At 50.4% G+C, this 14,251-nt stretch overlaps 1 protein-coding gene across 2 annotated transcripts in view; it reads right to left on the bottom strand.

Annotated features, from left to right (window-relative positions):
- Positions 1 to 3,912, bottom strand: part of LOC119267515 (SCAR-like protein 2) — a 9,191-nt gene extending 5,279 nt beyond the window's left edge. The window contains exons 1-4 of one of the 2 annotated variants that reach the window (XM_037548904.1): positions 3,436 to 3,912; positions 2,065 to 2,228; positions 491 to 614; positions 297 to 429 (exon numbers count right to left, since the gene is read on the bottom strand). In XM_037548904.1, the coding sequence (XP_037404801.1) occupies positions 297 to 429; positions 491 to 614; positions 2,065 to 2,228; positions 3,436 to 3,623 (609 nt within the window). In that variant the 5' untranslated portion in view covers positions 3,624 to 3,912. The remainder of the gene's footprint in view (positions 1 to 296; positions 430 to 490; positions 615 to 2,064; positions 2,229 to 3,435) is intronic. The other variant, XM_037548903.1, reaches the window with a different exon arrangement.
- Between the last annotated feature and the right edge of the window lie 10,339 nt (positions 3,913 to 14,251).

The following is a 14,251-nucleotide window of genomic DNA, read 5'->3' as shown; positions in this document are numbered from 1 at the left end:
GGTCTTTTGTACGCAGCCTTTCCCTGCATTTCTGCAAGAGGCTGTTTCCAGGACTCGAACCCATGACCTCATGGTCACAAGGCAACAGTTTTACCGCTGCGCCAAGGCTCCCCTTCTAAATAAGAGTGTTTTGTAATAATTAATTTCAGATTAGTACATAATAGTTGGCATGCTCATAGAGTAGACTGGAGCAGACAACACAAGTAAATTGATTTGAAGTCAGTCATGCATGTGTGTTGACTAAAATAGCTATGCATAGACATTGATCTTTGGACATAAAAAACGAGAAATAGAACCTTAATTTTATGAGATCTCCTTTCTTTTTGGAGATGTGAAGTCTTGTCTGCTCTCATCACATCCCATGATTTCTTGAAGTATGATGGATCAGAATATCTCTTCAAACAAGCCCCAGCACCAGCATTGTCAAATCTGAAAATAGATCATGTTAGATACCCAAAAGCGTTTGAAAATAGAAAGCAAGCATCCTTACTTGTCAAGAAGGTAAAGTCGTGGTGGGTCTCGGCATTCTTCATAGGAATCCATCATAAACCGAGGCAAATCACTGGATAGGAGATGATTTTGCTCATTTTGAAGTTGTGTGTGCCAGTCAGAGCCTGCATTTAATTAGCAAATTAAGTCAAGATGCACGATGATCTTAAACCAAATTGATGGTTATGGTCAAGAGACAGTTGATTATGAGACTGAGTTAGAAATGAACTGTTTTGTACCATGTTAGTCCGGTAATGGTAAAGCAAAAGCTAGATTCATTATTCATTACCGCCAGCCAGGACTACTCTAACATTATAGACGGATTAACTTATTACCATAAGAGGTTTGTACTGATTTAGTGACCACATGAGCCAACTTTAACTACTATCAATACACTCTGAAAAATTAGTGTGAACTAAATATGGGAAAAATGATTGTTGATGACTAAGATATGCGCAAGAATCCTTAGCTCGTTTCTTTTTCTACTTGTGAACATCTATACTTCTATATAGTATACCAGTAACAAGTCATATGGACCGTTGGATCTTTCCAATCGGACAGCTTATATTTAATGGCTTGTGTTGCAGGACTACGTGGCTGCAAATAGACCATTGGATATGCAATTCTGACGGCCTATGTTGTAGGAATTCGCGGTGTGCTGCGTCCCTCTGCAGCCAACGTGACACTCAGATGAAGTTTCTAGCATGCGCAGCCAACGTGACACTCAGATGAAGTTTCTAGCATGCGCACGTGATCCTCCCATCATTATCCAGAAATTTCTACTAGCAGACAAGAATGCATGCACATTAGGCCAGGTAGATCAGTAATATGTGCCGTACTATAGCGCAGGCTACCAAGTAGGCATCATGATGATAGAGAGAGAGGTAAACGCATAGGCACAGAAGCTGGAAACAATATTCTGCCCTGAAGCAATTTAACCGATTAAAGAGTGGCAAATAAAATAAAAATGCAGTGTGTTTTACAGCTAAATATATTTTATTTTCTCTTATATATTCAGTTTACAAATATTATTATCCTTGTTTTTTCTTTGTTCATAAATAAAGTCTGAAATTTTGAACAACCAAAGAGACAAAATCAATGTTTGAATAATTATGTTATTTGTAATGATGAATAACTGGTATTCTTTGGATTGCTCGATTAAGAATGTATTAAAATTTATTAAGGCAAATGTTTGAGGATGAAGTGGTTATCATTTTCTCTTTGTATTCTAAATTTTGTAAAACCATTTTACACATATACACTATTGAATTATTTATATCTTTATAATAATTATTATTTTGAAAAGGGGAAGCTCCAAGCTGTGCGTCATCATAATGCACATAATCAATTTTATTAAAATTCTTTCATATAGTTCAAGGTACAAAAATATAACCAGTCAGAAAAAAAAGATACATAACTTGACTACATTTATAATTAATGATTAATTAATTGACGAGTTGCATGTATGGTAGTTCAAATCATGATACTTAAAATTACACACATGTATGTGTGTTTATAACACGTGTGTGGCACGTGCCATTTACTAGTATGTATAGTCATTGATGAAGTAACTACCTGGTACATAAGCAAAATGTATATGGCTCTTCTGATTCTTCACAGCTTTTTCAAGAGATGGAAGTGCTGCTTCAATGTTCTGTACTCGGGTCAGCACCTTACGCCCCCTGGCCGATGTAGTTATAACTTGCTCATGTAGGTCATGAAAAACATCTGCCGCGAATCTGGTATGACCAAAGAATACCTCAGGCGTAGGAAACTAAACGTAACAATTTAAGATGAATATTAGAGGATTTATAGCATGCCTGAAGCCAACTCAAAGCTAGCAGATCAACTCTGCCTGACATTGTCATAAGCATAAGCATATGGCATTAATTTTTTGGAGGAAATAGGAAATGCAATGATAAATAATAAAACGGTAAAATCGCAAAAAATGACTTCCCGAGAGTGGTGACAGTTTTCGATCAACAACCAGTAGAAATTGCCGGCAACCACGGAAACACTTGCACAATAATTAACAAAGACTCCTTTAGCCCCAAGCATTCAACAAGATATATCTACAAATTCACTCAGTCACCCACTAGGACGCCTAGAACAGGAGCTTCTCCAAAGTCTATATCATAAAGAAAAGATAGGATAAAGGGACCGGCAATACGTAAGTCGCCTGAAAATTCATTTTGGGTAAGCCGGTTTTCTGGGCCATTAGATTAAGGTCCAACGGCCCTACTTCTTTCTTCTTCCTCCTCCAACCATTCCTCCTTCCACAAAATCGACTTACCCAAATTGCAAATTCAGTCAACTTACATATAGGTATTGTGATAAAATAAATTCATCCCGACATGGGATCTTACCCAAATATGGCATACCTAGACTACACCAATAGTTACTAGTTCCTACCAATTCAACAAAGCATGCCTCCAAAAACCTAGCAAACGCGGTAAAAACACCTGATTGTTAGCCCGTATAACGCTCCGAAGACACACAATTTGGTTCTACCCGACTCAATCCTAATGCTATCTCTGAAAATGAGCTCAAAAGCCACCAGTGCCCAAAACCAAATATCCACTTCCAGCCAGGCAGCACTGCTGCTTTGTCGATAATCGGCGAGCGCAAACCCGGTCATGATTCCTGGAATCCCGCGCTCAATCTCGCGTAATCAAATGCAGCCACCTCAAACACCAGATCCCACTACCTTCCAATCACCCCCAATCTCAAGCACAGACGCCTCAACCTCACTAACCAGCGACCAAACACTTCCCCACAAGTGTACCGCAGCCGCCCGCCAAAATCGCGACACACGGAGAGCACCAGATCCCACACGAGAAGGCTGGAAACACGCACACACACTCGCCGAATCGAGCCACGCACGAACAACCAACATCAGACCGCGAGGCGGACAGAAGCGGAGAGGAGGGGAGGGAGCGGGCTTACTCCGCGAGATCTCCGAGCTGGCGCAGGATCCCGACGAGGCCCGCGACGGCGACGCCCTCGAGCAGCGCCTTGGGTTCGGGCTCCCCACCGGCGGCGGCGGCGCCCCTCTTCCCTGCCCCCGCGCCGCCGTACAGCCCGGGGTCGCCCAGCCCGACCTCATTCCGCACCTCGAACCTGACCAGCGGCATCTCCGCCCCACCAACCACCGAGCGCGCTCCTGCTCGTCCTCCTCACCGCCGAGGCGCGGCCATCGCGGCGCCTGGCGGTCGCTATAAATGCGACGCCGCAACGGCTACTTTTCCAGTGGGAGCAGGTGCGCCGGCTTGGTCTCGGGGCGTCACAGGTTGCCGCCTCCGCACGGAAGGGGGCGGCCCAGGGGAGTGGAAGCGACGCCGAGGCGCGTGGCGGGGAGGGGGAGGGGAGGGAGGGGAGGAGCGTCGGTCTCCGACAGGGTGCGGGGCGAAAGGGACGGTGGGAAAGGGAGGCGCACGCAGCGCTGCGGGCACGAGGGGGGTGGGCAAGTGGCGCGTCCCGTGGTATGCTAGTAGGCTGTAGGCAGGCGCGGCGCGGCCTGGTGTGATTGATTAGGCCAACTCGCGATCCCAAACGGACGACCGTTTTATCCAGTTTTTGTCTCTTTGAGTAGGGATTTGGGGTCATATCCGGGCCTATTTTGAGATGCGTGGCCGTGCGCTGGCATCCCGGCCGCATCCTGTCTGCGTATTATTTTTTTGCAAGTCCTTAACTTTATTTCATTATTCATTTTTGGTACATGAAAAATACATCATCACATTTTGACTAGCAAAGCAAGACCAAAGAAAACAAGAACCACAAGAATACATTTTAGAAGATACCCAAATTCCATAACTGCTCTTTTGAGCTGGGTTAGGGCCTTCTCCATGCACTCGTTGTTGATCTGTGGAGGAGGAGGCTCGATCTGGCATCCTTTCTTCTTCAAGCCAAAAGTCGATGTTGCTTCCTCCTCACACCTAGTCTCGTGTCTAGCCTCTAATCTAGCAACAAGTGCACTTGTCTCATTTACAGCCTCTATGCTAGCTAAAAGTGCACGAACATGTACTAAATTTCGCTCTATTAATATATCGATGCACTCTTCTTCCCAATACCAAAACTTGCATCCGTTCTACACAACAAAATTTGAAGTTAGCACAACTAGTTAAATCTAGAGCACAAACCGAAGCTAAAAAAAGCATATACCCCATCGTTTAAGCACTTGATGAACACTCATCCGGGATGTTCCGGCGTTGTAGACACGCGGCGCACGACCATCCTTGGGCAGTGGTCGCACTTAATGAGTGGCAACGGTGCGCCGGCGAGCTTTTGGGCAAGCACCGAGCCCGGCCGACCGCCATTCGTGTATCTGCCGGCGGACCACCGACGGTGCAGATCCGGGCGGCTAGAGGAGGAGCCACTGCCTGCATGTGGCCTTGCGGCCCTGCCAGGGCCTTCAGACGAGGTGCCCGGCCAGTCCATGCCGCGGCCCGGCCTCCCACAGCCGCCCGAGCTCAAGACCGACCGGATTCGCCCCAAAACCGGCCGGCGGGTGCGTAAACCAGGTGGTCGTGGTCGCGTTCGAGCCCGGCGCCGAGGGGAAGGGGTTGGGCGAGCTCGCGTCCGAACTGCACGGCTGCAATGGCAGCGGCGGCGGCGGCGGCGACGACGAAAAGAGTGGGGAAGAGTGGAGGGGTGCGGCCGGAGGGAGGGAGGGGGACGGATAGAAAAAGACCCGTCTTGTGCCACCGATGGGCGGGCCAGGGGAGAACACGCGTAGACGACCCGCGTGTCCGCGTGGTGTCCGTTTCACCCCAAAAGCGGCGCAAATTTAGATCGGGAATGGGTTGAAAGCGGACACAAAGCGGACAAAAGTCCGTTTGCTCCCACGCGTTGGACCGTCTTTTTTGTCTCTTTTACTTTAAACGAACGGGGCCGGATAGAATAGGGTCGCGCGGTGGATGGAGTTGGCCTGCTCGGCTCAGGGTCGCTCGGCTTGGATGCTCGATCGATGGATGCCGCCCCGCCGCTATTATGTTGTGGTGGAGGCTGCTGGGTCGCGCGGGGGCCGGGGGTGCCTTGCCATTTCCGGCCGCGGGTTGGTCCTTCTTGGGTTTCACTTCACTTGTTCCTCGGGCGCTCTTCTCGTTTTTGTGCCGGGGGGTTGGAACATGCGTTCTGTGCTTTGCGTTGCGGTGTGGTCACGTCAACTGTGTGTAAAAAAATGCGTGTGTGTGCTTCTACCGGTCTAGCCTATCTTTTTCTTTAGCACGAGGATTTCTATCGTATTTTATTAAAAAAATGTTGAAGAACTGACGACTGGTTTTTAAGATTTTCCAACGAACACCCAGAATTGTCATGCGAAAACAGATAAAATGCGGAGCTAAAAAAAGTTGGGTCTGTCAAAGAGCACGAGATAAGCACATTGGTGAGCCCCGTGGCAGTCGGCGACTGATGTGCGCTGTCGGACCCTGAGCTCCTCCCCTGAGTGCCTTTATCGAGGAACGAACGAACGGATGCTTCAATGAGGCTGATGTGTTCCTGCTTTAAAAAAATGCTCCAGCCATGGGCGGGCCGCAGCCCATTGAGCCTTCCTGAAGCTCCCCCAGTGATATGCATGTTGATTATAAAGAATTTGCCATACTCTAAAATGAAAATTGCCAAAGTAATTGTCATGCGTTCCATCGGGTCTTCTAAGGGCGTTGGTTGGGATTGCTTAAAAATCTGACATTCGCTGGTTAGTGGCGTTTAGACAAAAGATATTTATGGTATCGGTCAGCATGCACTTACTACCACACCCCTAAAAACTGTGGTTGGTCTTTTAAAATTTTGCAGACAATATCTACATGCATGTGTTTTTATTTGTTTACTTTTAAAAATGGATTAAAAATAAAATTAGAAGACAATAAAGATGCAATGTGTATTACTCTCTCTGTACCGAAATATATGACGTTGGAGTAGCTAAGCGAGAGTACATAGCATGTACTCAAGATGATCTATTCTGGCTTTGCGATGTCGTTGAGTTATAGTTAGGGTAGGCCTAATTATTTAACGGAACTGTCTATAAGATATGGATACCCAAAAGTATGATGTAGCCTTTTGTATAAGTACTTGAGTCTTCACATCAGTAATGATGGTGGTAGAGTGGGTGATGGTGGAGCAGTGGTGCTCAATGATCGTGTCTGCATTTTTGCAAGGAGCACATGAATGGCATTTAATTTCGTGACGAATGGATGCTATGACAATGGATAAAACGTCATGACTATGCTCTCCTGCCAGCTGCTACATACAACTAATTATATGATGACAAATTTCCACAAACGTACCATTCTTAACACTCATATCAATACTAGACACACATTCTACACCCTACAAAAACATATTCTCTGCAGTTTGAAAGGAATGTCATGCATGAATTCAAGTGATACCCAAAAAAGTTAGGATTGAAACATTTCATACTAGTACTAGTACAATATACGGTATTGTGACTATGCCCTCATTGCTTTACCTGAATCATTAGAGCATCCACAGTCGGGTGCCCCAAACTCCCTCAAACGCCTGGGCGTACCCGGTCACTGACCAGTAAAAAAACAAACCCAAACGGGTGCCTCAAACGGGCCTCGGATGCCCAGACTGATTGACACCTCTCATATCCAATCCAAATCTGGGGCGGCTATGGGGAGGCCCGGGTGCATCCGCCACGTCTAACTGACGATGGGATCCCACATGAAAACACTCTGAAACCCGACGGTCAGAAGCTCGTCTCCTCCATTGGACCGATGGCGCCGTTCCGGCGGACCACGTAGTGCCTAGCCCAGTTATTTAAGCCGGACGTCGGCACCAACACCCTACTAGTCCACATTTCCCTCCTCTTGTCCGTCGCCGCCACCACTTTCGAATCATCTTCCGCCACCACTAGTAGACATGCCCCCACGCCGTCGGATAAGGAGCTACCCATAACTAACGCCAGAGCGTCGACTGCAGCTCCTTGAGCAGATCCGGGCAAGGCATGAAGCCCAGATCGTCGCGGGGCTACCTCCGGACGCGGTGGATCCGAATGAGGACTTGGAGGAGGAGGAGGCTGAGGAGGACGGGGAGGATGTGGAGCAGGAGGAGGATAGGGAGGATGTGGGGGACGCGGATCTGCAGGCGGAGCAGCAGGTGATCCTCAATTCCCTCTGGTCGGAATCGGAGGCGGAGGCCAAACATAGTCGGAGACAGGAGGTGGAGGCGAAGCACGTCGCGGAAGTCGACGAGATGCCCACGTATATGGATGAGGAGGAGCCGGAACCCTCCTACGCGCCCATCTACCCAGCGCCCGACACCGACGTCATGGACATCTTCGATGACAAAGTGTAGTTAGCTAGCGTGTGCGTAGTACATAGGATTTCTTTTGCATGGTTTGTATGAATTTAGATGATGAAATATAAGAGACTCGGGTGTATAGCATCATAGCATCAAATATGAGGCGTGGCCGCCTAGTATCCGCGGACAAGCCCGATCGTGTCCGCGGACGTTTAAGAGGTCGGATTTGCAAGTCCAGGGCGTAGACGCTCTTAAGCCTGCTACTTAGGGATCACGGTGGAAGTTTTTTTTAGTTTTTTTTAGAGAAAAGGCGAGAGCCCGACTTTATAGATAAAGCCACCAGGCAGAGTATATGACCAACAACCAGCACCCAACAAAGTATCACACGCAGAAGATAAAGTATCATTACAAGGCCAGCGGCCTTACATGGCACGCAAGCCAGCCTAAACCAGACACCAAAAGAGCATTCAGGAAGCCGTCCTCAAAGAAAGCCGAAGAAGCCCAGACGTCGTAGATTTCATCTTGGATAACATGGCGTCGAAGGCCTGGAGGTCCCCTTCTTTAGTCAATAGTCTCCACTGCTGCAAGAAACCATTGGCTTTAAATAAGCAATTGACAGGATTAGCCGGAAAAATATGTTCAATCGAGAACTTATTCCTAGTAGTCCACAATGACCAGCCAATCGCAGCCCATCCAACTAAGAAGACTCTTTTAGAATGGCCAAAAAGAAGATTGACATAATGCCGCAGGTCTTCAAAGGAGGAAGGGGACCAATTTACATGTAACCAGAGTCTGATGCAACTCCACATAAGTTTAGCTAAGGAGCAGTGAAAGAAAATATGCTCGGTGTTGTCCAGTGCCCCACAAAGCACACACCTGTCGGACCCCGGCCCGTTTCTTTTCTTAATCTGATCGGCCGCCGGAAGCTTACTCCGGACAGCTTGCCAGAGAAATATCTTGATCTTAGGAGGAATTCGAGCCAACCAGACATGCTTAAACTTGACCGGGCGCCCCCCAGGGATAAGCTTGGAGTAAGCAGATTTAACCGAAAAACGCCCCGAAGAGGAGAGGGGCCACACCACGGCATCCTCTTCCTCCGAGAGCAGGGGGAAGCAAGCAGTAAGGCGCTGCCAATCTTCCAACTCTTCAGGAGAAAGAGAACGACGAAAATCCAGAACCCAACCCCTAGCCGAGAGCTCAAAGATAGAAACCTCAGAATCATCGCAATATGAAAATAGAACCGGAAAAGCAACAGCCAGCGTGGAGTCCCCGACCCACCAATCAAGCCAAAACCGCGTAGACTTACCGTTCCTAACTACAAATTTTACAAGGGACCGAAAGATCGGCCGGACTTTAACCAGTTGATGCCAAAATTGCGACCCACCCGCAGCCGGCGCGAACATAGGACTCGAGGAGGGGAAATATTTAGCTTTTAGGATAGAGAGCCAGGGTGGCAGTTCCTCAAGAGTCATGATCTTCCACCACCATTTGATCATAAGACAATTATTCATCACTCGCGTATTAATAATGCCCAGACCCCCTTTGGCCTTGGGGCGACATATAATGTCCCATCTGACCATCCTGTACTTACGTTTATTGTCCGCTGCGTTCCAATAGAAAGCACCCCTATGCTTGTCAAAACCATTATGAACCCCACTAGAGAGAAGATAGAATCCCATTAAGAACATAGGTAGCGAAGAAAGACAGGAGTTAGTAAGGGCGACCTTGCCCGCTTGCGTATTATATCGCCCTCGCCAAGGGAGAACTCTGTTACCAACTTTGGTAACCACCGGAGCAAAGTCTTTAGCCAAAAGTTTAAGCGGGGAAATGGGGAGGCCTAGATATTTGAGAGGGTAGGATCCCAAAGAGCAGTTCAGAAGATGGGCCACCCGCTGCGCCTCTTCGTCCGAGACCCCAGTCACTACAACCTCACTCTTAGAGAAATTGATTTTAAGACCTAAGAGCGCTTCGAAACAAAGCAGAAGGAATTTCAGATTGGTGAGGCTATTATCATTAAGTTCCATCAGAATTATAGTATCATCCGCATATTGGAGATGAGAGATGCCATTAGGGATGAGATGAGAGCTCACCGGAGTGATATGACCAGCCAAGGCAGCTCGAGAGAGAATGCGAGATAGAGCATCAGCCACAAAGTTGAAGAGTAAAGGGGACGCTGGATCCCCTTGCCTGAGGCCGCTGCCATTAGCAAAAAACTGGCTAATTTGGCCATTGACAGCCACAGCCGTGTGCCCCCCAGAAACCAATTGCATCAAGCGCTGCATAACAGGCCCCTCAAAGCCCTTAGCCAAAAGAACTTGCCGAAGGAATTTCCAGCTAACCGAGTCGTAGGCCTTTTCAAAGTCAAGTTTGAGAACCACAGCCTTGGTCCCTCGCACCCGTAAGTCATGAACAATCTCATGTAAACAAAGTACCCCGTCCAAAATGAACCTCCCTTTGATGAAAGCAAACTGGAAAGGGCTAATGGTCCGATGTGCAATGGGAGATAGCCTAGTGGCCATGCCCTTTGCAGGCATCTTTGCGAAGTTGTTGATTAAAGCAATCGGCCTAAATTGAGAAATCATATCCGCACCCTTGACCTTAGGGATGAGGGAGAGAACCGCATAGTTAAGTCTAGAAATGTCAACCGATCCCAGCCAATACCCTTGGATGACAGCAGAAATTAGACCTTTTAGTTGGGGCCAGAATTGTCGAAAGAACGGAATGGAGAAACCATCAGGGCCTGAAGCCGCATTAGAATTAGCCGTCCGAATAGTATCAAAAATTTCCTCCTCAGAAGGGGGAATCAACAGAAGCTCATTATCAGCGTGAGACATCCTATCAATGGGAGCCCAGAAGCCCGGGGCTAGCGCGAATCCGAGGTCTGGTTTAGCCGAAAGCAGGTTAGAGAAGAACCGAACTACATGATGGAGAATGACCGGTGGTTCAGAGACCCTAACACCATCAATAATGAGGCTGTTAATCAAACATCTACGCCGTCTGCCATTCGCAATGGCGAAAAAGTGAGCCGTGGGAGAATCACCCTTAAGAGTCCAATTAATCGTACCCCTTTGCTTCCAATACACTTCCTCTTGGCGATGAATAGCCAGAAGCTCCTTCTCAAGGCCATAGCGAACTTGCCACTCAGTAGCCGAGAGCCCACCGTTGTCCGCACGGGAGTCGAGGGCACTAATTTGAGCACTCAACCTAGATTTGTCGCGCCTCGACTCAGCAAAGTGGTTCTTGGCCCATCCTCTAAGGAACTTGCGTAGGGAGTAAGAAACATAATGCCAGTCATCCATAGGGCCAAATGAACGATGGGGGGAGGTAAGAAAGGCCAAGATCTTCTGAGCCAGCATATCAGGGAACCCTTCCACTAAAAGCCAGGACGCGTCAAATTGAAATCTTTGGCAGCCATTGGGGCAGAGACCATCGTCAAGGATGAGAGGAGCGTGATCGGACCCGGCGATGGGGAGGGCCCGAAGTGAGCAGCGAGGAAAAAGGCCATCCCAAGCAGGGCAGATAAAAACTCTATCAAGAACCGAGCGAATAGGACAAGTCCGTCGGTTGGTCCAAGTGTAGCGGGCCCCAACCCTCGGGATCTCACGGATAGCCGTGTCCCTGATGAAAGCATTAAAAGCCTCGGCCAGCACCCAGGAGAAATTGACAGAACTCTTATCAGAAGGATACCGAAGCAGATTAAAATCACCCCCAATCAGGAGTGGCAGTTGGCAGACATCAATTTTAGTAAAAATCTCATCTAAGAAAATTTGTGACAAGGAATGATCAGTCGGACCATATACTACCATAAGTTCAAGGAGGGTGTTATTGGAACGTAGGGAAACTACCATACTAGCCCAGTATATACCATGGTCGAAAGCCACAAAATCAAAGGTGACATTATTGGTGCCCAGAAGAAAGCCGCCGGACTGACCAACAGAGGCCACGAAATTCCACCTAAATCTATCAATCCCAGCAATCGCCGATAGTTCAGAAGGAGAAAAGGAGGGTTTAAGAGTCTCAACAAGCCCGATAAAATCAATTCTTTCAGCGCGCATTAAGTCCTTCAGTTGGTCTCTGCGCCCCCTAGCGCAGAACCCTCTAATGTTCCAAAACAGGGCCTTCATCTTAGGGAAAGGTTTTTAATTCTCAAGCTCGACCTGCACGGAGCCTTGCAGGTTTTAGCACGTTTCCCGGCCCCGCGCTTCTGCACCGGAGACAGCTGCCCCCTAGCAACCTCGCCCGGTTCCCCTCCGGCCACAACCAGAGGGGCATCCATCCCAGTCCCGGCCTCCTTGGCCTTGGCGATATCAGCCTGAGCACGTTCATTAGCATGAATCAACTGCAATAGAGAGGAGGGAGAACCCACGCTAGCGTCTAGACATATCCCAACATCAGCTAATATCGAAAGGAGATGTTCATCGGAATGGGAGGGTAAAACAAGCCTAACAGGAGACTGAGCCAAAGGGGGGAAGGAGATGAGGGTGAATCCAAACCTGAGGGGGGAAGATCACGCGCCGCCGCACGCCGAGCCGCCCGATCCACCACGCGCTCGCCACTGCTGGAGACGCGGCCACTCTTGCAAGCGGTCGAGGCAGGAGAGCGCACAGGGACCGGAGGGGCCCGACCAGGGGAAGCCGCCGCCGAAGAAGGGCCCGAAGCCGCCCCCAGGTCCGCCTCCAGACGATGGCAGAGCCCAGCCGCCGACTGCCTGGAGTCCCCCGAGGCCCGGCTCTTCGCGGAAAACTTCTTCACCGAGGACTTCTTCCTTTTCTTGGCCACCGAAGGTCCCACTGGAGGTAGATCTTCAATGCCGGACAGCGAGGGGGAGGTGGGGCGCACGGGCATGTTGGAGCACGCCCCCGACAAGGGGGTGCCCTTCGAAGCAGCCGCGGCCGCAGGACCAGCCACCGTACCAGGCACCGAGCCCTGAACCCCACCACCCGCCGGAGCCGGAGCACAGTCCTTCATCAGCTCCTGCTCAGCAGGAGAAAGCCCATCCCACGCAGACTGGGTGAATCGGGGATCCGTGCCATTCAGCGAGTCCTCAGGACCCCCTCCACCCTCCCGGCTCTTGTCATCGTCACCCGAGGCCGGGGGAGGAGGGGGGGAAGGAGGAGCGACCGCACCAGGAGCACCTTCCACCCGAACTCGAAGACGAAAGCCACCAGCCGCCGGGAAGACATCAACGGAACCACGGATGCAGATCGGATCAACACACCACACACGAAGGCGAGCAGGACCCAGAACCGACAGCGAAGCAGGATCGACCTCAATAGGTTTCCCGATAAGCACCCCAAAAGCCATCAAGAAGGACGCGGTGCGCAAGCTGGGAGGCACATCATCAACGAGCACCCAGACATCAGACAGAGGAGATATGGTCTTGGATCCATTGGAAGCCGCTTTGACCGATACAACAAGTTGATTCACAGGGAGAGTGAAACTGGTACAGGAAGACATCATGCGAAGACTCTCTTTAGAGGGGAAAGTGGCCGCAAACTCGAAATCAGAAAGCTGCCGGATCTGCCAGTCCCAACCCCCTTCATCCCATATATGAAGTTCATCCAAGAGGGCTTGTGAAGAGATACGCTTGTCTTGGACAGTAATGACACCCACGTTGGACAGGGAGGGAATGGGAGCAGCTGCGGGGACTTCCTTGTCCATGGCAAAAAAAGAGCAACCCGGGAGGCCAATCCCAAAATGGACGAAGGAGGGGGGCTTGATCCTACTCTGACAGTCCACCGTTAGGTGTCCATCCTCCCTACAGATGAGACAGAAAGGAGGGTTCTCGCACCGAGACTGGAAATGGCCAGGGCGATGACACGCGAAGCAGGTGAGGATGGGATTAGAAACCTGGGAGTGAGAGGAGTTACGGTTCGCACCACGAGAAGGCGGCGGAGGGAGGATGCCATCTCCAGAAGAACCACCGACGGCACCCGCGCCAGCACCACGTCCCGCCGCAGGGCCAACCGGACGCCGGGCCGGGGCCCCAGAGCCACCACGAGGAACGAAGCGGGACGGCCCGTCGCCGCTCGCCGCCGGCGCCCGCGGCGGCCCACCCATGGGAGCAAGCGAGGAAGGAGACGAGGAGGGGCCCGAAGATCCCGCCCGGCTCCCCCGCGCCGTCTGTTCCCAAGGGTCGACCACATGCACCGGAGCTGCGGGCGCCAAGGACGGAGAAGCCACCGGCCCGGAACCAGACGCACGCGGCGAAGCGGCACCCGCCTCCGACCGCGAAGCCTGGAGCTTGGTGCGGAGCGACGCCTCAAACTCCAAATCCGCAGCGGCGTCGCCAAAGCCGTCCCGCCCCCGCTTGAGGCCGGAGACAGCGTCGCTGGAGGACCCACGGGAGCGGTCCATCGCCACCACCGACGAGAAGGGGAGGAGGAGGGGAGGGGGAGGCTTGGATCTGACAAAGCGGCGGATAGGGAAACGGCGCCGTCGCAGATCAGCAGCGGAGGCAGGAAACCCTAGAAAAGGGGGAACCGACCCCTTCCGGACCCAT

Source organism: Triticum dicoccoides, chromosome 3A (genome assembly GCF_002162155.2).
Source record: "Triticum dicoccoides isolate Atlit2015 ecotype Zavitan chromosome 3A, WEW_v2.0, whole genome shotgun sequence".
In the NCBI taxonomy this organism is placed as follows: domain Eukaryota; kingdom Viridiplantae; phylum Streptophyta; class Magnoliopsida; order Poales; family Poaceae; genus Triticum; species Triticum dicoccoides.
This window is presented reverse-complemented; position numbering and strand designations above follow the sequence as displayed.